Here is a 25,727-nt window from a genome sequence, read left to right as displayed (position 1 = left end):
CCAAATGAGCTGAAGTGTAACGGTCAGTAGCCCGAAATCCATCCAATCTCGGGATTGGTTCGTGGGTTTCAGGGTTAGACGTTGGGGGCAACGCCGTAGCGGCCAGGGCAGGATGTCAGGGGGCCTTCCTAGGCTTTCTTTTCTGATTAGTGCCATATTGACATGACATGCAGTTTGAGATGTGCTGGGTGCCTCCCTCCATTCTGAGCCTTGCATCCATGGCTGACTGGGGCGTTTGGGAGTCCAAATTCCGCATAAACAATCATCTCCAGCACCAACAGTTGTTCTTGTGATCGAGAATGAGCTACCAAGTACATTAGGTAGTCTGGTGATCTACCTGCGATGGCTGTCAGCAGCAGTGAGTCGCATGTGTTGCACCTGTCGCACTCGAGCGAGTACGCGCTAAAGCAATGCAATGCCATTTGCTGAGGGAAGCTGAGCTAGCATTCATTTAACCTTGTCCCTTGCAGCTGGTAGGCTGGCCGCTGAGGCTGCTGAGGTCAGAGTGCCCCACCACGTATTGTGGCATGCAGGCATGGACCCCTTGCCCAAGAACCTGCCGACCGTGTGAGCCGAACCAAAACATACCTACTACTAACACCTAACCCTCTGCCCTCCAGCAAGCAAATGTGCATACGGGACATGCCATTTTGTATCCAGGATTGGCAACGTGCAGCATGGTGATCTAAATCTAACGAGCATCACTGATCTCGACGCTACCCCGGAGGATGTGCACTTGACAGCCCAGATTGCCAGTGAATGCAGGGCGCCAACCTCGATCAACCAACGTCAATACGGCCAACCAACTGTCAAAATGCAAACCAAGTGAAGGGGTGCTTGCTTGCCTGCTCCCTTCTCAGAACTTCTCACCCAACGTCGATAGATGCAAGTCCCGATGGCAGATGGTAGTCGCGTGAAATTCAATGGTCTCTTGCATTCAATTGATTCTTTTCCAATTTCTCCTATTTAAGCAGGGTCTGCTTCCCACCGTTCCGCACATCCCTTCCTTTCTCGACTCCATCAGCAACGCAACCTCCTCCACACAGACCCGGTGATCGAAGCTACCGCCAGTGACCACTGATCATCTAGCGGCCTCTGCTGCCACACATCCCCATAACATCACCGTCGCACAAGCCACTCTAATCAAAACAATCTCAACAGGGGTTCTCGACTACCAAGGTAAGTCAACCTTTTTGACGTCGTCGTTCCTTTCTTTTCTATTACCGCATCGTTCCCAGACTTGATGTCTCAGAATCCAAACCACATAAATACTTAAGGTATTGACATTCTTTTGCAGATCCATACCACAACCCACCACGCTCTTTCTCTGACACATTCTTGTCGCCAAAAACTCAAGACGACCTCTTCTCAAGTCCACACTTATCTTCCTCATCAAACCGCCAAGATGTTCAAGACCGTCCTCTTCATCTTCCTCAACCTCTTCAGCCTCGCCGTGCTCGGCCTCCCCGCCGGCGGCATGGCCGACCAGACCAGCGAGCGCGGCTTGAACCTGAACATCGGCGGCATCGTCTCGGCCGGCTTCGGCAGCCCCGGCGCCATGCTCACCCCTCCACACCTCCGCGGACTGCTCCGGCGCGTCGCAGGGCTCCTACTACCTGCTCAGCGGCCAGCCCACCTGGAACAACCCGTCGACCGGCACCCTCTCCATCTCGGTCGGCTCCAGCGCCGACAGCACCCAGATCAACTTCTTCAGCGGGAAGAACGCGTCCGGCAACAAGCTCGGCAGCACCACGGGCAACAACGTCTGCGCCAAGTTCGGTGCCGAGATCGACAGCGCCCAGCTCGTGGTCTAGAGCTGTGTGGCCATGAAGCACAGAGTGGGGGAGGAGGCAAGATTTCTGCCTAGTCTCACACGAGGATGACGATGGTTCGGTTGGTGGTTAGCATCGGAAAGTAATGGCATAACCACCTATGAGATTGAGCAAAACACGGATAGAGGAATTTGCGATGTGTTACCTTCTTTCATAATACGTACTTCGAGACGTTTCGGGTATCGCTGACACCCAACAAGAATACACCACGTATCCGTATATGCTCTGACCAATACTGCCGTGCCATTTCGTAGCTCTTGACTGTACCCAACGTGACATTTTAAACTTGATATGATGCTGGAGAGTACTGAATGAAGTATGCTACCTATCTCTTGGCACAAATGGTAAATAAAAGCAGAGGCGGCTGTTTTCTAGCCATAGAGGGGATATTTCACGTACAGCTAACTTCCACGAACCAGTCCCGATAGGGGCGAGAAACTTGGATATCCCGGCCTACATCGGCAGCTCTAGCAGTAATGGCATCTGCCCACTGCCACAACGTCATTCTTATAGAGTACCTTGGCGATGAAGAAGAGGTGACAGAAAAGATGGGTGTATTCAACGTCCATAGATCCCTAGCTCTTGGGCCTTGTTTCGTGTATTGCTTTCCAGTCCCCGGGCTTCAGACTCTCAGCCTGTTTCTGTTCTGCTTTTTCATTCATGTGTCAATATATACTCCGAGGAAGCCAATCACAAAATCGCGCTCACTCACACCATGACCGGGTGATTAGTAGAACGCCGCCGGCCAGTCCATACTGCTGTGGACCAGCTTATCGGCCTATGCCGACGCTATGTTAGCGCCCGGAGGATCGGGCACCTGGCTCTACGGTACTGATACGGTTGGCTCTGGAGAAGGCAGCGGCGAAGAGATATTAATAGGCAGTAATAAATACCCTGGAGTCGGATCAAGCAGCAGAGTGACAGGAGATTTGGGGCGTGGAACTGCTCCTGACCAATCAATCCCGGTTCGAATGCGAAGAAGGACGATGAGGCCGGTGGGGCAGTGAGACCCGGGTTATGCTGTTGGTTGCGGAGGGAGGCGTGTTGCCCTGCAGATGCAGATAGCCAATCTCCGGACCACCACTGGGTATACTGCGCTGAGCAGCCGGAGAAAGCTGTCCTGGCCGTTGCGCTAGAGTGTGTCTGGGCACGACTCGTACGATCGGTCGTGCGGCTCCGCTTCTTGCTGCTTGCGACATCCACCCTGGCCCAGGTTCCCCGCCGCCGCTTGGGCGCATCGTCGGGACTCGGGCCATCATTGGCTGGCCGGTCGTGTGCGAACTGACGGATAGACCAGGAATACGACATGGGGCACGTTCCGATAACTTGAGCCTCTTGCGCGTTGTATCGCCCCTCTGCGGCTGTGATTCGTGGATGTTTCAAATACGAAGATATTTCGTGGGCCTTGGCGGCTCCGAAAGGACATGGTGGGTGATAAGCAAGCACGTGTTTCTCGCTGACGTGAGTAGATGGACAGCCAATCGGTTTTCTTGGACGACTGCCACTGCCGCAATTTCTACAGCGTGCTGGATCGTCTATCTTGGGCCTTGGTACGTTGGTATAAGCCTATCTAGATTGCCGCTCTCCAATCTCACGAAACATGCCTCCTTTTGACCCAAGAGCCCGGGAGCGTCTCCTGTGTCGCGGCTGACCCGCAACTTACTGCAATCGTACGAGCTAATGAAAGCATCCCCATTATTAAATATTCTCGTTTTAGAAGCGTAGCATTTGTGCAACCCTGCGAGAGCCCCTCCCGCTCAGTCAGCAACCGACTTCATGCCCAGACGGAGTATATATTGCCGCCTCACCATGTCCGACATTGCTCGCTTTACCACTTGCTTGAGCACCCTTTTGCAGCAATGGCGTCCACCAGAGAAACCGTGCTAGACAGCATCCGGGACGCGGGACTCGGCGACGTCCTGCTCCTGCCCGAAAAGCCGCTGTACAAAATGCGCATCGACACCTACTGGTCCCTCGGCGCCCGCCTCAAGCCCTGGGCCATCGTGCAGCCGCGCACGACCGCCGAGGTCGCGGCCGCCGTGAAAGCCATCGTCGCGGTCCCCGGCGTCCAGTTCGCGATCCGCAGCGGCGGGCACATGTGGTGGCCGGGCGCGAGCAACATCACCGACGGCGTCACCATCGACCTGGGCCGCCTGCGCGGGACGACGTACGACCCGGCGACAAAGCTCGCGTCCGTGCAGCCGGGCGCCAAGTGGAACGACGTCTACCCCGTCGTCGAGAAGGCGGGCGCCATGGTCACGGGCGGCCGCGTCGGCGACGTCGGCGTGGGCGGGTACCTGACGGGCGGCGGGCTGTCGTTCCACAACTGCCGGACGGGGCTGGCGTGCGACTCGGTGGTGCGGTACGAGGTGGTGCTGGGCGACGGGCGCGTCGTCGAGGCGGACAGCGAGAACAACGCGGATTTGTACCGCGCGCTCAAGGGCGGCGGCAACAACTTCGGCGTCGTCACCCGCTTCGACCTCGAGACCTTCGACGCCAAGACGTGCTGGGGCGGGTTCGCCATGTACTCGGACGAGGCCGGGCCGGCCCTCCTCGAGGCGTACGGGGACTATATTCGCCATGCGGCCGAGGACCCGAGCGGGGCCTTTATGCTGTTTTGGACGTACGACTCGGCCCGGGACGAGGTGTCGTGGATGACGGTCCTGATGGATCTCGATGGCGATGCGGACGCAAAGATGTACCGGAAGACGCTGGAGGTGCCGTCTAACTTTGCACAGATGGGCTCGACCTCGATATATAAGATCGCGAGCTCTATCAAGGTGCCGAACGGGAAATAGTAAGTGCACCTATTATGTGTTTGTAGCCTAACAAAGGGGCAGCTCGGATTGACAATTTGATGACAGTACCGCCTGGCGGACGCTCTGCTACAAATACGACGACCGCCTCGTCCAAAAGACGCACGAGCGGTCCGCACAGCTCACGCAAACCGTCCGCGACCTCGCGCCGGCCGACGCCAAGTTCTCCCTGGGCTACGTGATCCAGCCCGTGCTCCGAACCATCGGGGCGCAGTCCAAGTCGAAAGGCCTGGACACCGTGGGCCTGGGCGACGTGCCGCACGACTCGGTCATGTTCCTGATCATGGCCGAGTTCGCCACGCCGGAGCTGCACGCGGCGGCGGCGCCGCACATCGAGGCCGCCTTTGACGATATCGAGGCCGCGGCGGCGGAGCTGGATGCGGGGACGAGGTGGTTGTATCTGAATTATAGCGATCCGTCGCAGAACCCGCTGGCGAGCTATGGGCGGGAGGCGGTGGAGAGGTTGAAGGAGGTGTCGGCCAAGTATGATCCGGATGGGGTGTTTCAGAAGAGGGTCCCGGGTGGCTTCAAGGTATACAAGGCTTGAGAGTCACATTTGCAATACTACTTGTTCGCCTGTTGTTCATGCTTGGTGCGTTCCATGTCTCTGGCTGTGAACAGCCTCAGACTGACATTTCAGGGCCCTGGGGAAAAACAAATGTAACAAGATCACTTCTGGACATCAATATATTATTATGCTTCATTAAATCGGTATGTTCCCCTCGCACTACTGCTGCTGCCAAGTAAAACAGTCAAGCTAAAGTTGTATCCTGGATAACCAGCTTTTATACAAATATTATTCCCCGGATATATACATCGCGTCTTCAATCTCGTTTCATCAACAGTCATAGCTTCGGTACAACAGCGGGGATGGGTGTTGATCCATCCCAGCCAAACAGCAGAGTGCGAACCGAAAGGTAATTAGCCGGTTCTACCATGCTGGTAACGGAAGTTGGTAGGCTTCACCACGTTTTTCTTGCAGGAAGGCGAAGCAGCCTGCCCCTCGAACAGACGAGCAATCCAAGCACTGAAATAAGCCTGGCCGGCCTGGAAGCCGGGCCCGTGGCCGAGCTCGGGGACCAGATACAGCTCAACGCTGGACTTGGGGTAAGCCTCGCAGGTCCTGTTGAAGTCCTTCTCGCAGTTCTCCGCATACGTCAACGAATCGGCCTGGCCCTGGACAATGAGCATGGGCGCCGCGAGCGGGTGCGGACCCGCGTCGTTGTACTTGGTCTGCCACTCGAGTAACTGCGGGCTGGTGAGCCAGGCCGTGCTCTTGTACGTCTCGGCCGTGGTCATGTTGCCGAAGAGCGCGGCGCCGGTGTCGAGGCAGCCCCGGTCGAGCAGCGGCAGCAGGCCCCGCGCGCGCTCGGTCAGGATCTCGTCGAGCTGGAGCTCGGGGTAGATCTGCACCAGGTTCTGCAGCAGGTAGACCGACACGGGCGCGCCGAGCGGGCCGCCGCCGGCGAGCTCGATGGAGCGGGGGATCAGCTCGGCGGGGCGGAGCGCGGGGGCGCCCGCGACGGCGCCGAGGAACTTGCCGGCCTTGCGGAGCTCCTCCTGGCCGGGCATGGCGAGGCGCTCGTTGGTGCGCCAGGCCGTCATGCCGCCCTCGCTGTGGCCCGCGACGACCCACTCGTTGGACAGGAGGCCGCCGAGGACCTGGCGCGCGGCCACGAGCGAGTATGCGACGTCGGCGGCGTGCATGTAGCCGGCCTCGTAGTGGAACCCGGCGGGGATCTCGGTGCCCTGGCCCGCGTAGTCGGGCGCGACGACGGCGTAGCCCTGCGAGGCCAAGAAGAAGGGGCCGAGCCACTCGTAGTAGAGCTGCTGGTTGTTGCTGGGGGCGCACTGGCGGGCGCGCCCGGCCGTGCCGTGGGTCCAGGCGACGGTGTTGTAGACGCCGTTGCTGCCGCCGGCGGGCGGCGCGATGGGCAGGAGGACGAAGGCGCTGGCGGGGGAGGGGCTTGCGGTCGACGTCCTCGGTCACGTAGAGGAAGCGCGAGAGCGACATGCCGGCGGGGATCTTGGTCCAGTTGGCGCCGAGCTGCGCCGCGCTGAGGTCCTGCCAGCTCAGGAGGTCGCCGGGCTTGGCGCCGGTGAAGTTGGCGGGCGTGGCGTAGAAGGGGTCGTCGGCGAAGTTGGGCGTCGCCCACATGGCGCGCTCGCCGGCCAGGGCGCCCTCGAAGGCGGCCATGCAGGCGGCATCGCAGGCCGGGTTAGTCGTGTCGGCGGCGGCGGCGGCGACGGAGGGTGCCAAGGCGGCAGAAGCCGCCTGGGTGGCCCACAGGACGGGGACGAGGAGAAGCATGGCAAAGGTTGGTTGGTGTGAGCGAGTGAGACCAAGAACCTGTGAGTTAGCAAGTCATCTGAAAGTCGGTTTAGGTTCCCGTCCCCTACATATATACATGCTGCTGCTGCTGTTTTGTTTACTCTTGTTGTTTCTACTAATGCAATGCCGCCCCCTATAATACCGGGAAGGAGGGGAGTGGAGCCGCTGATGAGCATCCCTTTCGTCGCCCCCCGCAGCTACAGTACCAGCCGCCGGAATTTCCATCTTCTGAATCATATTCCCTGCGCCCCTGGGCTCGTCATCGTGCATCTGGACCACGATGTGACTAAAGTTTTGCGTGGCGTGGGTAGGTTCGTTACGTACAGAAAACTGGTAACCCCAACTCATCCGGGAGGGAATAGAAGACACCAAGCTAGTAAGCGTAAAAGGCCTGCAACGTATTGCCCGAATCGGGACACGATGCATTTGTCATACCCACGCCGAACGGAAGCCGAGGTAGTTGGGCACAGCGCATCGGCAGATCATCATCTCGCAGATCCAAGGGAACTACATGGAGACTAGGTGCGTCGGACCCTCTGCACGCCGGCGCCGAGCCCGGTTTTGTTTGTCGGGGTGGGGTCTCTTTCACCTACTTTATAACCCGCCAAGGTTTCCGCCCTTCGTGTCAATAAACATTCTACTTCTTGTTTCAGGTCCCGTATTGGAAACTTCGATTTAGCCGTGGAGGTAATGTTTGGTCGCGCAGCCTAAATTCGACCCTACCCCAAGTCGTATTCCTTCTGCAGAGAGGCGCATCGCCTCAGCTAAACGGACCGGGGCAACTCTATCTGTTATCATCTATCAATTGGAGGCCTATCTCTGACATTCAGGCTAACACGAGGGCATTTGCAGCCTCAGGCGATCAATCGGTCCGGTTGCAGTCGTGAAACGGGAAGTTAGTGGCATAAATCCCCTACTTAGCGTCGTTAGAGTCTGTATTATTGTTTCGACGTTGCGTTTGTCTGACCTGCTACACATGCTTATTTTGTTTAGTAACCCGTATCTTGCTTCTCAACGTCTGTCGACGGGATAAGACAATTTAATTGATCAGTCCCATTTCTCTTACATCTCTAAGAGACTCGTCAGATGTAGACGCGTGCGAACCAGGATTGGCACTCGAGGAACCACATCCGTCATCTTTGACACCTAGTATCTCGCACACCTCTGGGCTGTAGCTCACAGGAGGAACGCAGGTTGGATCGAACACTGCCCCAGCGTCCCGTAAAAGACGCAACAGATCCAGTGACGGCTTCCCGATGCTCATCGCTTCTTGCAATGGCGTGCCATACTGGCTGCTGTGAGCATTTACCTCGGCCCCCCACGCGATCAAGAGCTTTGCCATGGACAAGCCACATCTCTTCCTTTTCACCGCTCTGTGCAGCGGCGTTGCGCCGTCGTCGTCGCGCGCGTTGACGTTGGCACCGGCTGATAGCAGAAGCCCTGCGACTGCTTCGTCTCCCTTCATTTTCTTGGAGACAGTGGCTGCCAGTGGTGTCAAATTGTCGCCAAGGTTCACATCCGCGCCAGCTTCGATTAGTAGTCTGCACACTTCGATATTGGAACTGTACGCAGCGGCCCGTAGCGGTGTTCCATACAGAGACGAGGTAGTATCAGGATCCGCGCCGTGTTCGAGCATCAGCTTGACAATATCGGTATAGCCGCGGATAACAGCGGCATGCAAGGCACGCCCATAATAGCCACCTGTAATCTGGGTGGCAACTCCCCGGTGATCAGGAGCCTCGCGATATCCAGACGGTCGCCACCCAGCCACAGCGCCACCTCCAATGCGTTCATGGAGTGCTCTGTGGCAAGGCTAGCATCTGCACCCGCAGCTAGTAGGAGCTCGCAGATTTCTTTTCGGCCAGCCTTAACGGCGATGCCTAGCGCGGTGCTTCCGTCAGCATCCCGGGCATTGGGGTCAAGGTCGCCTCTTCTCAACCAGACGTGAGTGACGTCGTGGAGACCGAGGCTGATACAATGCGACCAGCAGCATTTGTGTCGTTCGATGTTGATGGGCTGATCCGTCTGGTCATCGAAGCTTCTTGCCCAAGCCCGGTACGAGGGACTGCTATCCATAGGGTGGCCTAGAAACACGCGCAGAAGCTCCAAAGTCTCCGGAGAGCACCTTCCTCGGAAGAAAGCGCATTGCTTATCCCAGTGCCGCATTCTATTGACCCATAGTGTTTGGGCGCCCGAGTCCCCTTCCAGGTTATGGGTGCAGTAACGTATATACGTTCGTAGGACCAGATCGTTCGCCCGTTCCGGGGGCCAGTGATATGCTTCGAAATATTCTCGAACCGACAAATGCACGAACTGGCAGGTACGTTTTCGGTTTCCAGACTCGTTGGCCACTTGAATGAGGTTCTTGCATGTGGCGATGATGAAATCGATGTCGCATTCTATTTTCGGCGAGAAAGGGGCATCGAATTGTTGACTGACTGCGACCTCCAGCTCCTCTGGTGTAATTTCATCCCACGAGCAGATTAGCCACTGAAATGCCCTGTCAAAAACATGCCGCTTTCGCTTATCGATGTCGTTGTATATCTGTGCGTAAGTCGCCGCCAGCCCCTCTGGCAGCGCGTCGAGGTAATCGGAGACAAGTGCCTCAGACTTCAACTGCAATAAGTCGTTGATGTGTAGAGCCGCCCATTGAAACCTGTAGAAATCAAGAGTCAGGCGAGGATATGTGGAATGCGAGTGGCATCACTTACATCCCGTCACTCTTCCTCCAAAAGATCTCTTGGATCTTGTCCCTAGTTTGGCGTGACATCTGTTCTCTGCACCACTTTGTTTGCGCCATCATTGTCTTCACGTAGGTGTTGATGTCTCCCTGGTTATGACACGCACGGATGCCCAGGTTCTCTCCGCCCCCATACTGCTCTTTGATATCTTGGTCGTCGCGACTGGCTATGAACACCTTCACCAGCTGCGTGCTTCTTGCCAAAGTCCATTCGATGGTTTCCATGAGTATTCGGCGGCTATGTTCGTCACACTCATCTAGTCCGTCGATGATGAAGATACTTTGGGCGTAGTTACTCGTGAGCTCTGCCAGTAGGTCACGGCATTCGTCTAGAGTAAGATGATTAGACGCAAACCCATGGTTCCTCTTCTCCAGATACTTCGCTCGTGTACAGGGCATCACTTGGTTGCCAACTCTGGAGCAAGTCAACTGGCGAACCAGGCTCCGTAGTACCGAGAGCGGTTCTCGTCTGTCCTCCTGGCCGCGATCGCAGAAGAAGTACGCCACACTCTCTTGAATCGAGGTCGTGTTCATCACATCCTCGATGACCTTCGATGTCAACCTCGTTTTCCCGGCACCGGCTATGAATTGGCGTTACTGAAGCTCCCTAAGTTGGCGTGGATGTAGACATACGTATCCCGTGCAGCCAAAGGAATGTTGACGTGCTCATGAGTTTCCATTCCTCATATTGGGGGTGACCTATGAGCCACTCGCAAGTACCAACAAGCCTGGTAGAAAGGATATTCTCCAAGTCTGACTGATACGGAACTGGTGAAATCCATCTCAGCATGTTGTGTCTATCATCGTCTGTGATTGTGGTCCAAATGGAGGTAACTGTGTCATCGAGACGGGAAAACCGCTCATCCAGCAGACCCAGCAAACTTTGATGAGCTGTCTCAAATGACTTTTGCGTTTCTCTGCTTGCCTCTCGATGGCAGTTATCAGCCGCAATTTCCACTTCTTTTTCCAACTTGATCACATCCGCAAGCTTGGATGTGAACCTTTCAGGTGTAGTTATGCTGGCCACTGCCCTGTTAAAGCGTTGTCCTTTCGTAATACTAGTTGACGCTGCAGCTAGGAATGTGAGGACGCATTTGAAAATTGTGAGGATGGAGGACTCCAAAGCCTTGGAAGATTCTTGGCCTGGGAAAGTTGGATCAAGGTAGAGCTTTTCGTAAATTCGGCAACGCAGGCAGATCTTGGCGGCTCTCTCAAGTCCCAGAAATATTTCTGCGGCATGTTGGTTCATGATAGTTGCCGCCTAGTACGCATCGTCGCTGTCAGCCCATGATCTGGCCATTCCCCTTAGTTGTGTTTATTCACTGGCTCACCTGTAGTAAGAAGCGAAAGGCGGCCCAAGGTAGTGCCGCGTGTCCTGGATCAAAGCTCACGGCAACGTCGCCAACTTCCTTGAACTTTCCAAGCCAAGTCACGATTTTGTCTACCACCTCGCGCAAATTCCATGTCCGGGTTCCAATCTGTACTCTCCAGGACTTCTGGTCTGCTTCATTCCTCCTGTTCTGCGACTCAAGCATAAGATTCGAGAGGACATCCTCGCCGGTCCAGTCTGTAGACTGCTCTCCTGTACCGAGTAGCTCCTTCAGTCTTTGACTATCTTCCTGTTCTTGCTCGGTGCCTTGAGACAGGCTCTCAAATGCTTTGGTCCAGAGCCTGACATAGCCGTCTCGTGGTCCCGCCTGAGAGTAGAGAATTACCAGCGGTGCGCGACGTCCCGGAGCGGTTGAATTTGTTGCGGCCACTTTGGTATCCTTCCTGCGCCATATTCGGAGACTGGGCATGGTGTTTCAGTATGTGCCTGCTGAGTTGACAGGAAAACATGGTGGCAAAAGTTTACTCTAGAGTGCGGGGGTGGCTGCATACCGAGTGAGGTGCTCACGGGAAATGGAACAGCCTGACTGGGTTAGTGACGTGGTATTCGACTGAGCTGGGGTCAGTCTGCTGCAGATACGGTACAGGCAGAGTCTGCCTCGTGAGCGCCCGGTAGCTGTGCTAAACTGTAGCTAGGCTGTGTTTGGTGAGGTACTGCCGGGGTGTTAGTGCTGACTCGGAGGCTGTGAAACACAGCATTACCAGCAGAACTTTGCAGATCCCGTACCCGAGCTCGTGTGGTCCACAATGCAGACACTGTGGCGATTAGCAAGCAGGTTGTCGTATAGGGGTGAAGCTGTAGGCATTCGTTGGATAGGGGGTGGGAATCAACCTATGTAACCTATCTCGGCCTAGAGAGGTAGGTACACGTAGACAGCCGAAACGCTGCTAGTTCGATTGGCAAATGCGAAAACTGGCTTCGAGGGAGCTTTAGAAGATGAAACATGTTGTCAAAGAGGAAATGACAATTGCGGAAAGGCACATTTTGTTTTGTGGTTTGTTTTACGGATGTATCTCATAAGCACGACACTGCAACAAAGTGTAATCGCCTTAGGCCAGTGTAGTTAAAATAGCGTTGCGCTCAGCCAATAGTTCCAACGCTCCGATTGCAAAGGCTGGTAGAACGTCAACTGATTCCAGTGACTGGTGAACACTGCAGTTCACATTTTTATCCATTACTGGGATATGTAATATAGTTATTCATAGAGGATTTGTATCTCATCGGTGCTCAGGTTTCCTTCCAAGAGGCGCGATGGCAGAGTGGTCTAATGCGATAGACTAGAATTTGAGTCCATAAGCCCGATTCTAGGTATCTATTTCCTTCGGGAGCGCAGGTTCAAATCCTGCTCGCGTCGTCTCAATTTCTTTTTTTGCTTCCTTTTCTTTTGCCCCCTCTCTATCCCGATATCATTTGGCCAGTTTTCTTTTGTTTGCTTCTTTGCATTTGAGGCCGAGATTGTGATGGCTGGGAGCGAAAGGCATCTCAGCTTGGCTTGAAGTGCGGGGGAGTTCTGTGGAGTCGGAGAACGTAGGGTCTTGGTTTTACGGTGAATCGATTCAAGACGACCCATCAGCAACAGGTGGTATCTACATACAGACAAGACATTAGGTATCCGCTACCTTGAACGCTGGCATCGCCATCGCCGTCTCCCAGCCATTGTCCAGAGCTTCTACATTGACCCCTAACAGCCAAGCAAACCCTTTTACGATGTCGCTGACAAACCTTTTCGAGAGCGTCAAGTCTGGAGCGAATACCCAGAATGAATGACACACACCGGGATACACCGCTAACTTAACCTCGACGCCACGATCCTGCAGCGCGTACGCGAGGATGAGTCCGTCATCGCGAAACATATCATGGCCCGCCACTTGCAGGAACATCTTGGGCATCGCGCCGATTTTCTCGAAGGGGGAAGCGAGAGGATTGAACATGGGCGAGGTAATGACAGGCTTGTAGTATTCCCACATGGTTGCCGCCTTGAGCGCGTCGATGACGAGCGCGTCGCCATGCTGCTCGTGACTCGCCCAAAGGGGCCGGTAAGCTTCCGGCACCGCTTCTCTCTCATTCAAGCCCATGAAGATCGGAGCCCAAGTGCCTGTGAGTGGTGGTCGGAGTTCGGTTTCCACCGCACGGCGCGTGAGTGCGACGGCGAAGTTGGCACCGCTGGAGATGCCCCCTACGAGGAATCCCCCGTTCAGGGTCTGCGCCGATCTCGATGGCATGGCTGGCCGCCCACTTCAGTGTCGCCCATGCGTCCTCGACGCCAGTCGGGAATGCGTGCTCGGGCGCAAACCGGTACGACGGACGGAGGACAGAGGCGTTGAACAATTTCGTCAGGGGGCGAGCATACATGGTCAGCTTCGCGGGGCTGCCGAGAAAGAACCCCCTGGATGGAACAAGACGATAAGCGGCCCAGGACCAGGACTAGAGCCGGGTGCAGGACGAGTCAACAAGGCCGCGGACGTGTAAGAGTCGCTCACGGGGATGTTGTAGATCTCCTCATGTATCCCTGCCGGACACGAGCCAAATGCTTCGATGAGGAGGCCGTCGGCGTAGTCCGAAAGGCCGCGGCATCGTGGAATATCTGTGAAGGGAGGGTCGGGCCATGAATCGGTATTTGAAAGTAGCTGCAAGAATTGTGAGAGAGTGCTCGGCACATGACCAACATTTTTGTGGGAGGGGAAAGCCTGACCTTATCCAGTTCCGGGTCCCTTTGGTTCCCAGCCTGGGTTTGTAGGAACTGAAGGCGTTTTTGACGGGAATCAGATGCCATATTGGACAAAAGAAGTGCAGAGGTAGCTGCGTGTAAGAAGGGGGAGGCGAGGAAGAGTGGAAGGTCCAAAGTGTCGGGGAAGAGGGGAAGACGCAGGTTTATATACTTGTGTATCTTTTCCCGCCGATCCTTTAAGGTACGTACTAATCGGGGTCTATGTACATAGCAGAATGTAACAGAAGACGTGATTCCCTACAGACACGAGTGCTTCTAGCATGTTCATTAGCTTGGACGTAAGGGAGGATGTAGGGCCTCTATGCGTATGCGGCACACAAATCATTTTCATATCTCAGAGCTAATTGCCAATTATTACAAACTTGGTTCAAGTTTCCATTTTCTTGGTCTATTTACTGTTCTCTATCGTTGGCTTCTCCTTCGCCTCCTTTCTCGGGGTTGCCCAACGACCTAGTGGTTGTCGCTGATGCTTTCGATGCATCCTGGTACCTGAACCATGGCATAAAGAAACCGACAATGAAAGCTACACCAGCAAATGGAATCGCAATGCGCTTGTGTAACTTCGCATGATACCCCCCAAGCTGGCTTGAGGTAGACCCATTATTGCCTCACTACTCGCACCTGCTGATAAAACCAGGGTTGGGTCGATATCAGGGGCAAAGAGTCGAAGCGCCTTGGGAAGCTGGTTTTGGAAGACTGCCTGCGCTGTAGGGAGCAGTAATGCACTTCCCATAGATTGCGAGACTAGAAGTAGTATCAGCACGAATCGTTCGAAGCCAGGAAGATGAAGGGTAGACTTACATATGACGATAGATGTCGCGGTCGAGACATCTTTTGTCTTCACCGCGACCTGTGAAAGCATCAACGGGATGGTGAGGCAAAGGCCTACTCCAATTCCGAGTACGATTTGGAATCCGATCCATCGGCCGGCGCTGGATTGTTGGTCCAAAAGCATAAACAGTCCCGACCCAACAGCCGCCATCCCAGGCCCCAAGATCAGGAACGGGTTGTGGATGCCGGTGGCCGTGATAAGACCACCGACAACAATCTGGGTGATGGTCAAGCCTAGAATCACCGGGATGAGCCATATTCCTGAAGAGACAGCTGAGACGCCTCGTACTGCCTGGAAATATACGGGAAGATAGAATAGAGCGAGGTTGAAACAGCCTGCAATGCTAAAGTGTTGAGTTGAATTAGTCCATGGCCTCGCTCAAAGCAGCAGCCAGGATAACAAGAACTCGAAAATAGCACCAACGAGCAAGACCCGATTCCTCAAGAAGCTTGGCATGATAAGTGCCCTCTCTCCCTGTAAACGCTGGTCCAGACCGAACAGGACCAGAAATACCGGGGTGGCAACCAAAGTGCCCACGATCTTTGAGTCATCCCATGCTCTTTCTGCGCCGCCCCATCGTAAAGCAAGGGTAAAGCAGACAATGACGGCGCAAATGAGAAGAGCGCCAGGTACATCCATCTGCAAAAGCTTTTCCTTGTTCGTCGCCGGGACTGGTGATGCAGCCTTGGGAGCTCGAAATGCGAGCAGTGTGGCTATGGCGGCGACACCCCCACAAAGTAGGTTGATATAGAAGCTGGTGGATGATAACATGCATGTAAGCTTGTTTGTGTGTATCGGGCGGGTCGCAAAGTGACGGGGTACACTCTTACCGCCAGCGCCAGGTCACATTTTGCGTAAATGCGCCTCCAATTAACGGCCCTACCACCGACGCGACGGCAAAAGTGGCCGATAGGGAACTAGTCATTGTCGGTCGTATTTTCGGCCTTGAAGACAGAGAGATGATAATGAAACATCCTGCGAAGACACTGGCGCAGCCTGTGCCCGTGACGGCGCGCCCAGCAATGAAGGCATTGCTGTTTGGAGCAAGTGCTGCGCTTCCGGCCCTTAGCGTTGCGTGTTGGATGGGAAGTGTTGGCCCGGACATGCTTACCACAGATCAAGCTGCCCACCTCAAATATCAGGATGCCGATGAGGAAGACGAACTTGACGGGGAAATACTTGTACGCTTTTCCCCAAACAGACTGTGTGGCAGCCATGGGAAAGAACATGGCCGAGCCGTACCAACCCACATCTCCGAGGCTGTGAAAGTCATCTGTGATGGAGGGAATGGCGGTAGTGATGATGGTCAAAAAGAGATCTCAATTAGAATGCGATCAAAAATTGAGCATTTTGGATTGTTCGTAATATACTGAAGCACTCACAGTGTCCAGAGACGCGAGAAAGATGCTGAGAACTAGAGCGACGACAATAGCTGTGAGGCGCAGACCGCCCGGGTACTCGTGCTCTTCAATAGCGTCGAGCGGGCCGACATCGTCATCATCTACAGCTGCATTCGTGGACATGATATGTTAAAAATGGGCTCTTCCTTGACTACACGAAAGGGATCAAGAAGGAGAAAGAAAGGTAGCCTGTATGCATATTCTGAAGTCCCCAATCTGTGGCGGCTATCTCGTATGACCCGTCTGGTTTCATTATTGTCCATAATTTCCGCCTGCTCCCGGCCTCCCAACACAACGGAACCAACAGCCAACGGACCGACCAGCAAAACAAGCAAACCAATAAAACAGGCAAACTTGCAGCACTCTCTCCAACGCACCCCTAACGATATGATCGGCAACTGATTACAGCAACCAACAAAGGTGCCGGTAGGCATGACGGCTTACTTCCAGCATACCGACCCAGACGTCTTCTCAGATCCCGACCGTTTCGTGCCCGATCGCTGGTTAAGTCCTGATGCACCGAAGATGGCCCGTAATTTTGTGCTATTCTCGCGAGGCTCGCGAAACTGCATTGGCATGAATCTGGCTACGGCCGAGATCAACTTTATGCTGACCGCGTTGTTTCGCCCTGGCGCACCCAAATTTGAATTGTTTGAAACCGGCGAAACAGATGTGGTTGCCGTGCACGACTACATCGTACCTCTTGCACGACTGGACTCTAAGGGGGTGCGCATCTTATTTCGGTAGAGCATTTCTATTGCCTGGTTGGGCGTATGATTGAGGTTGAGGAGCAAATTCCAGGGGCAATGAGGCTTGGCTTACATATTTCTACTTACTACCCTGGGCGGTCCGTACCGTAGGAACCCATATATCGGCTGCTAGATAGTTGATTGATTGCCTTGATCCTTGATTGCAAAACAGTCCCGATCAAAGCACATGACCAGAACGGACACTGTTTTGTGTAACCTGTGAGCGTCGCTGTTGGCCGTTGTGATCGTCAGCCCTATTTTGGTAATCTCCCCCGAACACAAGTTTGACTTCAGCGCCCTCTGGTATCAACCTAACCCCCATTCGCAAGCCGCCGCCATGTCGCAAGCAGAAGATTCAGCCAGCTACGACTGCATAATTGTAGGCGCAGGTTCGTCGCAATTCCTTATCCGTATGATAGAGTACTAACCACACTTTACCAGGTCTTACCGGAATCGTCGCAGCGCAACGCCTGCTCCAGGCCCATCCAGAGACACAGCTCGTCATTCTAGAGCGCGACTACTGCCTGGGAGGAGTATGGGGTGAACGTACGCGACCTGAAGCCTACCTTAGCCTTCTTCTTCTTTTTAAACCTCTCTCATGCTGATGTAAGCCAGGTCGGAACTACCCCAGCTTTTGGTCGCAATGGACACATGGCATTGCTGAGTTCTCCGATATGCCCATGGAACGACCACCACCCAAGGACTGCATGCACGACTTGTTCCGTGCTAAGTATACAACGAACTATCTTGAAGACTATGTCAACAACATGAGTCATTCCGGGAAGACATTGCGGGATAGGATTCAGTTCAATACTCAGGTTCAGTCCATCAGAAAGACCAACGGCCAATGGAACGTCATATGCCTTGATGTAAATACCAATTCCCAGCGATCAATGTGCTCCCCGAAGCTCATGATGGCAAATGGCCAAGCCTCGATTCCCAATGTGCCTCATTTTGCTGGTCAGGAGTATTACTCTGGGCAGATCATTCACTCCATTGACTTTGGACAGTCTGACATCGTTCAGGACCAGTCCATTGAGTACGTGGCTGTTGTGGGAGGAGGCAGTCGGCAGCTTGGGATCATGAAAGGGGGACGTCTCTTGGCTTACATGTCGCAAAATTAATTACCACTGAAATTGACTGCACACGATGGCACTAGGGGCGTCTACAAGAACGAATCAGGGCTCTTCACCGGCGCCTAGACCATGCATGTTTGTAGTTGACAGAAGCGACTGGTCACACAATTCGACAGTCATATTCCTGATGATGGATCACGGTGGTACTTCAAGTATTGGAAGTTTGCTGGTTGGCGCTTCGTGTCAAATGTGCTAAGACGTCACGTTGGTTAGCCACCCTGCATGTCGTCGAGCTGAGTGACGCCCTGGCTGGAATTGGTTGGTGAATATCGTCGCGCTAGATCACGACAGTCACTTGCGAATTACAGATCCTTTTGAATACAGTTAGGAAACACAACTGTCTTTGATAATGGAACGCTAATGGCATTGTCAGATCCTGCTTGATGGGGCTGCTAATGAAGTTGTCCAAGCCAGAAGCATGAGGCCAACATCCAAACTCGTGTAGGTACTCGCATTTTAGGTATCAGTGTGATCATGCCAGATGGCCCGGGCTATGCAGTGTGTGCCTTCGAACGTGTTTGGGACTGCATGTAGTGAATGGCTTGAAATGGAAGTCAGCTGGGCGGGTGGCAACGAATGGGGCCATCGAGATAAGACGTTCCTGCCCTGCCTCAATGCAGACACGGGCGTGGGTGCGGGGAGCCTCACGTCTGGCACACGCTTGATGATTGAATAGGAAGGCACATGACTAACATTGAAGTTGCCATTAAATAAATGGTGCATCGATGCTTCATTTGGAAGTGACACCTCGCACACAATCAATGGCACGTCTTCAATTGACGAGGTAGGTACATGTAGATATCACCCAGCCTGACCTTTCCTCGGCATCAGTAGGTGCTCGCCCAACTTCCCGCACCACAATTTATTTTCCAATCTTTGGGGATCCCTTCTTACTCTTCTCAAGCTTCGCGAAAGCCAACAGAACCAAGACCAGAAACAACCGACAAGATGGAGTCGTTCATCCTCACCGTCTTGCGACTTGCCGGGCTCTATGTGCTCTATCGCCTGGCCATCGTTCTCTACAACATCTCACCATTCCACCCTCTGTACAAGTTCCCAGGCCCCAAAATTGCCTCTATGACCTATGGGTACGAGGCATACTATGACCTCTGGCTCGGTGGAAGATACACCCTCCGCATCAAGGCAATGCATGACGAATATGGTGAGCTCCCTTCAAACTACAAGACAGACAGGTTCCAGTGCTGACAGGCCATGCGAGGCCCCATCGTGAGAATCAACCCAGATGAACTTCACTGCGCTGATCCGGACATGCTTGACGAGATCTATACCGGAGGAAACCGACCTCGGGACAAGTGGGAACACTACACCGCCTTCATGATAGGGGGTCTCGGACTCTCAAGCTTTTCGACAATCTCCCACGACATGCACCGTCTGCGCAGGGGCGCCATTGCTCGTTACTTCTCCCGGGACCAGATGCTCAAGTTGGAGAGCGAGATACGCGATTTCACCGTGCGTACCGTGGACAAGATGCACCGGTGTGCCGCCAGTGGCGAGTTCGACATCAAAGAGGTCTTCAACTGCCACACTGCCGACATCATTTCCCAATATTGTTTCGGAGAGCCCATGGGCTTTACCGACCAGGCGGGATTTGAGCCTAACTTTGGAACCTGGGTCAAGTATGCGCGTATCCCGATCATTTCATTTCCTCGAGGTCGGAAGAAGCTAATCGGTGTGCCCGCAGATCGTTCCTGAAAACCATTTACCTGACCAGGTTCATGGCCAGATTTGTGCCTGGCGTCAATGCTCTCGCCAACGTGGCTCCCCGCTTTGCCAACTTCATGGGTGAAGTCGTCCGCAACGTATTCGACCAGCAAGAGGTACAAATTCCACGTCACATCAAGCGTGCAATTTCCAACAAGGAAGACGGAAGAGTCTTCACGGAGTTGCTGAACTCGCCCATTCTCCCCGAGTCGGACAAGTATATGAGACGAGTTGCAAGTGAAGGGTTCCTTTTGCTTGTGGCCGGCACAGAGACGACTGCGTCCACCCTTTCGTACATCGTCTATCATCTGCTTGCTGATTAACCAAGTTGGAACGCCTGCAGGCAGCTTTGGAAGGCGTCGGTGAGTTGTTTACAGCAGGCATTGGACTAACTATTTGGAGCAAATGGCTAACCACCAATCAGACCTCATCAACCCCAAGTGGACGGATCTGGAGAGAGTTCCATATCTGTGGGCTGTCCTGCACGAAGGTCTGCGTCTCACCCCGGGTACTGCTCACCGATCAGCCAGAAAGGCACCAGACGAGGAGCTGGTCTACGACAAGGAGGCCTTCTACTACACCATCCCTAAGGGAACACCAATCGGCATGACAAGCACGATACAGAATCGGAACACCGCTCTCTTTCCGGATCCGGATACGTTTATGCCCGAGCGCTGGCTTCTCTCTACTGGACAACGGAACTACGCTCTCGAGAAGAAGTTGCTGTCCTTCGGCCGCGGAAGTCGAGTTTGCCTTGGAATGGAACTCGCATACTGTGAGATGTATCTGATGATTGCCGAGCTGGTGCTTCGCGTGCTACCTCGGGCAAGACTTGTCAATACAACGGCCGATGATGTGGAATATGATCATGACACCAACGTGCCCACACCCAAGAATGGCTTCATGGCCGTTCGTATGGTCATGGAGTAGGAGCACTCAGGAAGCAGTGGCGAGGTCTAAAGGGAACTGACCATCACAGCCGAAAGCATCACCAAGTTGCGCTCATTATGTATTCATCATGCGATTCATTTATTAGTCTCACTGGAAACAGTCTAGAAGTATAGGAGCCTCAGAAGTTCCCAAAGTTCCGTGAAATACATCTATTGCCGCCATCACCGCGAAGTATCTCATTACCCCTAATAATTGTGGACCCTAATGGCCTCACATCCTAGTTAATAACTAAAAGGAAACCTGTGTAGAGTAGTTATTATACATCCGGTCTTCAATCGTGTTGTTAACGTCTAATTTTCGGGTGTCCTTGGGATGCCTAGATCAGGCTGTCTTGGTCCTATCACTTCTTATCACCGGTGGCAATGCTGCTGAGATAAGCTACACTACACCAAAAGGAATGTCGCCTCTTATAAGAAATCAGACAAGTGCACCAAGACGAAGCACCAGCCCGGCAGAGAGAAGCAAGAAAGCATATTGGCGAATCAGATGGCGGGAAATGCTCTGAGGCTTGACAAGAGTGTCTCACGCGCGCCTTCTGTGCATCGCAAGGCTTCACTGACACAAGTTCCGGCGACTCCCCCTGTGACCGCTCCATACAGCCTACGTTCATATGTAAGCTGAACTGGGTAACGCGGCATCTAAAAATCGGCCCCCTCTCGGCAATGGATTTTGACTTGGGTATCGAAATAACCCCTCTCCATTCCGTTTTGGGACACCACATTATGCACCATTTATGCAGTAAGCAATACTTGGCAGTTGTAGCGTGGCACTGCATAATCTGGGCAAACCATCAATATAGTTTATCATACCTGATTGCTGGCCTTATATACGAATAAGTTAGACAGTCCCTCTTCGTGATGACGATTTTAAGGTTGTAGGGTAAGACTTAATACATAGTGACCAATAGGGGCTGGCTGACTACATTTGCTACCATCCAGAATGATGACCATATCTGGTCTCTGGTCGCACTTCTCTCGTCTTACACAAGTAAGCTGCACTTACACACTCTCTGCTGACACGTGATAGCGACTCGGAGGCTGGGCTGCATTTTAGGCGAATGGGGTGGTATGGTTAAATCGCGATGTCTTGGAGGGCGTATGGTAAGCATTCATCGATCATGCAGTTTAAAAGCCCCACGCATATGCATGTCAGTATATTGGCCCCCAGCTGCAGTCGGGATCAGCTGGACAGGTTTGGTGCTCCGCTCCCATCGGTATTCGGCTGATAAGTTGTACGGGCCCCCCTATATTATCCACGATTCCATGGTTCATGCTCAGGTAAGGGTAGAATTCTCTCCCTTCTCTTTTCGTGAAACTTGATCCCCCTTATGAACCGGTCGTATTAAAACCGCCAGGAGTCGGCCTTTGCGAAACGGTGAATATCATAGCTGGACATTATGAGCCACACACTTGACCAGGCTCTCAATGACTGGGCCAGCATCAAGAAGCCGGCGTTCAGAGTACGACCCCACTTAATTCCTCACTCAATGTTGGGATTCATATGAGGAGGAGGCAGGGGGAAGCCATTGCGTTTGATGGGCGTCATAACTAATATACAGTCCGGCCCCAGGCCGTAGTGGGAGCCTCTTTCGGCCTTTCAATACTTTCGGTCTTTGCTCGAGTCTGGATCCGATTCCGGACGCGCCGAAAGCTCTCCGCCGACGACTACTTCCTGTTTTTCGCGGCGGCGTGCCTGATCGTTTCGACGGTGCTATTGTACCGCCTATGCGACCAGCTGTATCTCGCGACGGCTGTCCAAAAAGACAAGACGATAGTGCTGGAGCTCAATCTCGCTGAGCTCAATGACCTGATACAGAATGGGATGAAGGATTATTCTACGTTTCTCATCCTCGCCTGGACCACGACCTTCTTCGTCAAGTTCTCGTTTCTGGCCTTCTTCCGAGAGCTCGTCCATCGTGTTGCTAGCATACAGTACTATTACTGGTCTGTCGTTGGCTTGACTGTGGTCTCGTGGATGTTCCTGGTTGCGGAACCTTTTATTCTTTGCCCCTATTTCGGGGCGGCGTCGTGTGAGTAACTTTGACTCTCGATAGTTCCACTCACAATACTCACGGCTATGCAGATGCTTGTTTCGATCCCTCTAGAAATCTGCTCTATGTATCCATGACGGGACTGGTCACAGGACTGGATGCCCTCTCGGATATTCTGAGTAAGTATTGACCAGAACTCCGCCGATTCTCACTAACCCGGGCGCTGACGCGTTTCCTGGTACCAGTCGCGAGCATCGCCATAATCGTGCTCCACCGCGCCAAGATCCGAACCAAGCAGAAAGTCAGTCTCGGCGTGTTCCTGTGTCTCAACCTCTTCATGGTCGCCCTGGCCGTCACGCGCGCCAGCAAGATCAACGGCGCGGCCGGCGTCGACGTGCCGTGGGAGTTCTTCTGGCAGTTCATGGAGGCGTCGGTCGCCGTCCTCATGGGCTCCCTCACCGTCTTCCGCACGCTGCTCAGCTCCAAGACGGGGTCGTCCGACGACCAGCGGCGCCCCGGGGTCGCTGTCGCGCCGGGGGTCGTCCGTGGCCGCACGCACGCCCGGCGTATTACGTGTTCAGCAGCGCGGGCAGGCGGAAGCGACGGGCCGCCGACGCCGCCGACGCGGATTTGGAGGCGACGCGAAATAACGGCGGGTTCTTACCTGAAGTGCCCGGCGCGACGATGACGGGGTTGCGGACGTTTATCCGCCGCAATAACCGGACTGGGGATGGTACGGGGAATGCGAGCGCGGCGCAGTGGACGGGGGTCTCGTCGCAGCAGGAGACGGTGGTGGATCCGGATGAGAGTCAGCAGTTGGTGACGCATGGGTTGCTGAAGAGTAATGCATCACATGCGAGCGGGGCGAGGAGTTATTCCCAAGGGCAACGAGGGGAGGGATCACCGTATACCTCCATTGAGCGAGGGTAGTCAATAAGGTACGGGAATGGAATTGAGTGAATGTCTAATCTCTACGGTATAAATGGTATTAAAAAAAAAAAGTCAAACGGCGGGTGTTCGTGTCACAAAGAAGACCAGGCCATGATGTCCGTACGCACACATACCTATTAATATTAAGTAGTAACAGTGTACGAATATAAAAAAGTATGGTGGCACATGAGAAAAAAAAAAAATTAAATTGTTGCGACGCGAGCAGGATTTGAACCTGCGCTCCCGAAGGAAATAGATACCTAGAATCGGTGATTCAATTCTAGTCTATCGCATTAGACCACTCTGCCATCGCGCCTTCCTCGAACTCTTGGAGTACCTCTACGATGACAAAATCGAGTCTTGTGGGTAACTATATCGCATGGGTTGCAGACTTTGACGGGCGGGTGATGCAGATGGGTAAGCTTTGCGATCACGGAGATCACTCCGGAGGGCGTCAGGTTGTGTGGGTGGAGTCCCACGAACGGTCCGGTGGATCGGGTAGCTAGATTATCTGGCTGAGTCGCGTTGTAGCTCGCCCAGTAGCTTGCCAATAGGCCGGGGGCGGGTGGTGAGGATGTTTGGTTGATCTAGCTCAAGGGGATTGAAAACCCCATCATGGGACATCGAACGACGACAGGGGACGGAACTGGAGATACATACGGTGGCATCCAATGGCTCCAGAAACGAGAGTATCCTCAAGTTAGGTCTACGGTTGCCCATCTTATCTATAATGTGGCCGCCGAAGGCTCTGTAGATCTACGCTTTCCCTGTCCTAGCTCATACATAATCCACTCGTAGGTTGCCCACTGCACTGCATTGACGAAGAACGCCCTTACACTGCAAATCGTCAAGCCCCTGAAGAAGACCCGCATCCCGCCTTCTCTATATGCCTCTCTCGCGACTTCCATCGCCCCGAGACGCCGCTGAGGCTTGGTAGGGTCGTCAAGTAGGGGCCTCGCCGCGTGATCCAGTGTCTGAGCCTGAACCCGCGTCTTGATGACGTCCAGCGGGAAGATGCTCGCCCAGGTCATCACGCCGGCGAGGCCCCCGCAGAGTAACACCTTCGCGGCCTCCTGGGAGAGCGAGGACTTGTCCTCCTTCGCCGTGGACATCCATTGCGTGCTCAACTCGTACGACCAGAAGTAGAAACCGTAGCCAATGCTGTCCCGGAGTGCCGTCACCGCGCCGCCGAAATAAAGTCCCCGGACCCCCTCGTTCTTCAGGATGCGCCGCGTGATGGCCCAGCTGGACGTGGGCGCCGTCGCAAGCTGCGCGCGGCACTTGATGAGCTCGGTGGGGGTGCTCACGGCCCAGGTCGCGAGGCCGCCGATCGCGCCGGCGAGCCAGGTGGTCCAGAGGTTCGGCTGGAGGTTCAGGCTCTTGTTCAGGGCCGCCTCGCTGCGGTTGTACGAGACGAAGAGCAGGGCGTTGAGGGCGCCATAGCCCAGGATGGGCGCCGCGGTGCCGGTGATGAGCGAGGAGGTGCTCTCGAATTGGCGGACGAAGGAAGCGGCGGTTGCCTGTCCGGTCGGGATGGACTCCTTGGCCTGCAGGCGGACTTTGATCACGTCCAGGGGATTGCCGATGATGATGCCGATGGCGCCGCTGATGTAGCCGGCCCAGAAGTCTGCCGACATGTTCTTGGCATTAACGGAGACTGGATCGACTTATTTGATGTGTACAATCATCTCGCCAATGGAAGGGCCGCCGGTTTCAATTGCGATTGATTGAAATGGATCGCCCAGGGGGAAAAGAACGGAGAAGGGCGAGCATAAGTCACATAAGTCACACATAACCGCTCCGCATTCTTCACATGTTTTGCCCCGCGATCTGCGAGTGAGGGGCAGGAACGCCTGTAATCATGGTGTGGGGAGCTCAGTGCTGTACGTATCCATTGCGCCGATGTCAAGCTGCGGAAGTGCTTACTTGCACTGAAGCTGCTTCAGGATAAACTCGACGTTGAATCCTGTGTTCTAGCTTGTGGGAAGAAATTGACTGCATCCAATAGTTCCTGCTGAACTGCGAGGCGTTAAACTGCTTAGGAACCACCAGGTGGCAATGTCCCTGGAACTGGTGGAAACAATTAACGATTTCCAGCAGGCACCAGCCTCCACTAAGTCACATGACCAGGCGTAGTTGGTCTACTGTAGAAATCGCGTCGCGCCTTCCCAAGTCAACA

The 25,727-nt window shown here is 54.2% G+C and overlaps 9 protein-coding genes across 9 annotated transcripts; 4 read left to right on the top strand and 5 right to left on the bottom strand.

Annotated features, from left to right (window-relative positions):
* Positions 1–1,171: 1,171 nt before the first annotated feature.
* PG986_014599 (uncharacterized protein) lies at positions 1,172–2,337 on the bottom strand (the record flags this gene model as incomplete). Its single annotated transcript, XM_066850821.1, has 3 exons — positions 1,172–1,585; positions 1,647–1,810; positions 2,232–2,337. The coding sequence occupies 3 exons, from the start codon at positions 2,335–2,337 to the stop codon at positions 1,172–1,174; spliced, it is 684 nt and encodes a 227-aa protein (XP_066693059.1).
* A 1,354-nt stretch (positions 2,338–3,691) lies between these two features.
* Positions 3,692–5,195, top strand: PG986_014598 (uncharacterized protein; the record flags this gene model as incomplete). The annotated part of the gene is made up of 2 exons (XM_066850820.1): positions 3,692–4,629; positions 4,697–5,195. 2 exons carry the CDS (start codon positions 3,692–3,694, stop codon positions 5,193–5,195), a joined length of 1,437 nt encoding a protein of 478 aa, XP_066693058.1.
* Positions 5,196–5,569: 374 nt separating this feature from the next.
* PG986_014597 (uncharacterized protein) lies at positions 5,570–6,959 on the bottom strand (the record flags this gene model as incomplete). The annotated part of the gene is made up of 2 exons (XM_066850819.1): positions 5,570–6,614; positions 6,661–6,959. 2 exons carry the CDS (start codon positions 6,957–6,959, stop codon positions 5,570–5,572), a joined length of 1,344 nt encoding a protein of 447 aa, XP_066693057.1.
* Positions 6,960–8,019: 1,060 nt separating this feature from the next.
* On the bottom strand, positions 8,020–11,519 carry PG986_014596 (ankyrin repeat-containing domain protein; the record flags this gene model as incomplete). Its single annotated transcript, XM_066850818.1, has 5 exons — positions 8,020–8,681; positions 8,735–9,636; positions 9,692–10,301; positions 10,354–10,981; positions 11,052–11,519. 5 exons carry the CDS (start codon positions 11,517–11,519, stop codon positions 8,020–8,022), a joined length of 3,270 nt encoding a protein of 1,089 aa, XP_066693056.1.
* Positions 11,520–12,714: 1,195 nt separating this feature from the next.
* On the bottom strand, positions 12,715–16,193 carry PG986_014595 (uncharacterized protein; the record flags this gene model as incomplete). Its single annotated transcript, XM_066850817.1, has 11 exons — positions 12,715–13,205; positions 13,291–13,534; positions 13,591–13,737; positions 13,803–14,026; positions 14,460–14,582; positions 14,640–15,013; positions 15,071–15,450; positions 15,501–15,587; positions 15,643–15,725; positions 15,782–15,988; positions 16,049–16,193. 11 exons carry the CDS (start codon positions 16,191–16,193, stop codon positions 12,715–12,717), a joined length of 2,505 nt encoding a protein of 834 aa, XP_066693055.1.
* Positions 16,194–16,502: 309 nt separating this feature from the next.
* PG986_014594 (dimethylaniline monooxygenase) lies at positions 16,503–18,021 on the top strand (the record flags this gene model as incomplete). Its single annotated transcript, XM_066850816.1, has 5 exons — positions 16,503–16,796; positions 17,103–17,208; positions 17,261–17,365; positions 17,435–17,858; positions 17,979–18,021. The coding sequence occupies 5 exons, from the start codon at positions 16,503–16,505 to the stop codon at positions 18,019–18,021; spliced, it is 972 nt and encodes a 323-aa protein (XP_066693054.1).
* An 882-nt stretch (positions 18,022–18,903) lies between these two features.
* On the top strand, positions 18,904–20,607 carry PG986_014593 (uncharacterized protein; the record flags this gene model as incomplete). Its single annotated transcript, XM_066850815.1, has 5 exons — positions 18,904–19,117; positions 19,175–19,592; positions 19,658–19,976; positions 20,006–20,039; positions 20,102–20,607. 5 exons carry the CDS (start codon positions 18,904–18,906, stop codon positions 20,605–20,607), a joined length of 1,491 nt encoding a protein of 496 aa, XP_066693053.1.
* Positions 20,608–22,024: 1,417 nt separating this feature from the next.
* PG986_014592 (uncharacterized protein) lies at positions 22,025–23,306 on the top strand (the record flags this gene model as incomplete). Its single annotated transcript, XM_066850814.1, has 3 exons — positions 22,025–22,087; positions 22,198–22,657; positions 22,864–23,306. The coding sequence occupies 3 exons, from the start codon at positions 22,025–22,027 to the stop codon at positions 23,304–23,306; spliced, it is 966 nt and encodes a 321-aa protein (XP_066693052.1).
* A 967-nt stretch (positions 23,307–24,273) lies between these two features.
* Positions 24,274–25,185, bottom strand: PG986_014591 (uncharacterized protein; the record flags this gene model as incomplete). Its single annotated transcript, XM_066850813.1, has 1 exon — positions 24,274–25,185. The coding sequence occupies one exon, from the start codon at positions 25,183–25,185 to the stop codon at positions 24,274–24,276; it is 912 nt and encodes a 303-aa protein (XP_066693051.1).
* Between the last annotated feature and the right edge of the window lie 542 nt (positions 25,186–25,727).

This window comes from Apiospora aurea, assembly GCF_038362705.1.
Source record: "Apiospora aurea strain CBS 24483 chromosome Unknown utg000010l_segment0_segment0, whole genome shotgun sequence".
NCBI lineage: Eukaryota > Fungi > Ascomycota > Sordariomycetes > Amphisphaeriales > Apiosporaceae > Apiospora > Apiospora aurea.
Note: the sequence above shows the minus strand (reverse complement) of the source record. Positions and strands in the feature narration are given on the sequence as shown.